Source organism: Etheostoma spectabile, chromosome 5 (genome assembly GCF_008692095.1).
Source record: "Etheostoma spectabile isolate EspeVRDwgs_2016 chromosome 5, UIUC_Espe_1.0, whole genome shotgun sequence".
NCBI lineage: Eukaryota > Metazoa > Chordata > Actinopteri > Perciformes > Percidae > Etheostoma > Etheostoma spectabile.
This window is the reverse complement of record NC_045737.1, coordinates 12,532,481-12,534,050: the sequence shown is the minus strand read 5'-3', so window position 1 is coordinate 12,534,050 and position 1,570 is coordinate 12,532,481. Positions and strand designations below refer to the sequence as shown.

The window sequence follows — 1,570 nt, the reverse complement described above, 5'->3', positions numbered from 1 at the left end:
AACTTAAAATGCACCACAAGGCTGGCGAGTTTCATGTGAACGCATCGTCTGTGTTGTTTTTCCGACAATGGCAGACTGTTACGTTCTGGTGTTGGAACCCTCTACAGGGAAATACAGTCACACCTTACACCGCTTAATGTAAGTTGTCAGCATTTTAACCATTGGGTTTAATCCAGCTACTAGCTAACGGTACCGTAGCGTCCCGTGCAGCGATGCTTCTGGGAAAAAAAAGTCAGGCACCGAAACGATCATCTTATTCGGTCTCGTTACCACGGTTAATGTCGGAACAGGTCCCCTAATGGCACTGGTACCCAACCCTAGACTTAAACCATTACTGCTTTGAGCTCTGGCTTCTGGAAACATCTCACATGTGTTGACGCTTGTTTCAAGTCAGTATTTGAAAATAAAAACATTCTTAATTCCAGTTTCAGCTCTTTTCATTACTACTCCCATTAATACTGCCTTTAGCTTTACCCACAGCACAGATCTACTCGGCTCTGCTGAGAAAAAGCAGCTTTTTGACCAAAAACAGATCATTAACTATCAGTATTTTGATTGTCAGCCGGGCTACCCAACAGGAAGCAGACGAGACTGATAACATCCGCCTCTCCTTCAGCAGGGTGAATAATAATAAAAAACACTTCCACTGCAGGAACATGCGCCTCACATTGTATAAGAAATTTTCCAAATATTTGGGCTTTAATGTTGACATTTTCATTGTTTAAATATTGTAATAATAAAATGTTGCTTTGAATCATATTCTGTAATACTAAGCTATAGGTTAAGAAAGTTAAATGATGAAGAGGATGTTAAATCGTCTAATAAAACCACAAGACCAACCGCAGCTGTCTGAGAGAAAACAGTGATAGTTACTTTGGTACTAGTAATTGTTACTTTCCAGCAGTACACACCTGTATACAGGTGAGGTGTCCGTACTGAGCCGCCACGTGGACAGCAGTGTTTCCGTTCTGGTCGACTTCGTCCAGAGAGATCGCCTGTTCCTGCATGAACTGAAGCAACCACAACAAGACCTTCTCCTGGAGAGGGAGAGACAGAGGAGAGATAAAGAAAGGGATTTTTGACCCTTAAGTCAACCAAACACAGTTTATTCTTATAAACTTTATTCCCAACACACACACACACACACACACACACACACACACACACCACACACACACACACACACACACACACACACACACACACACACACACACACACACACACACACACACACACACACACACACACACACGTTCCCTTAACACTTCTGGCCTAATTGTGTCTTTTCTTCTTCTAATTGTCAGTATTAGCATTTCCCCCATCTAGCTTAAACCTTAAAAAGGTCCCATGGCATGATTATTTCACTTTATGAGTTTTTTTAACATTAACATGTGTTCCCCCAGCCTGCCTATGGTCCCCCAGTGGCTAGAAATGGTGATAGGTGTAAACCGAGCCCTGGGTATCCTGCTCTGCCTTTGAGAAAATGAAAGCTCAGATGGGCCGATCTGGAACCTCGCCCCTCAAGCTTTTTGTGGGACTGGCTCTAGTGGCTGTAATTCTCCACCAAG

General features: G+C 43.1%; 1 protein-coding gene across 1 annotated transcript in view; it reads right to left on the bottom strand.

The window, feature by feature from the left end:
- sncaip (synuclein, alpha interacting protein) overlaps nucleotides 1-1,570 on the bottom strand; it is an 18,261-nt gene that overhangs the window by 4,772 nt on the left and 11,919 nt on the right. Inside the window, exon 9 of the mRNA XM_032516937.1 lies at nucleotides 912-1,037. Coding sequence (XP_032372828.1) covers nucleotides 912-1,037 — 126 coding nt within the window. The remainder of the gene's footprint in view (nucleotides 1-911; nucleotides 1,038-1,570) is intronic.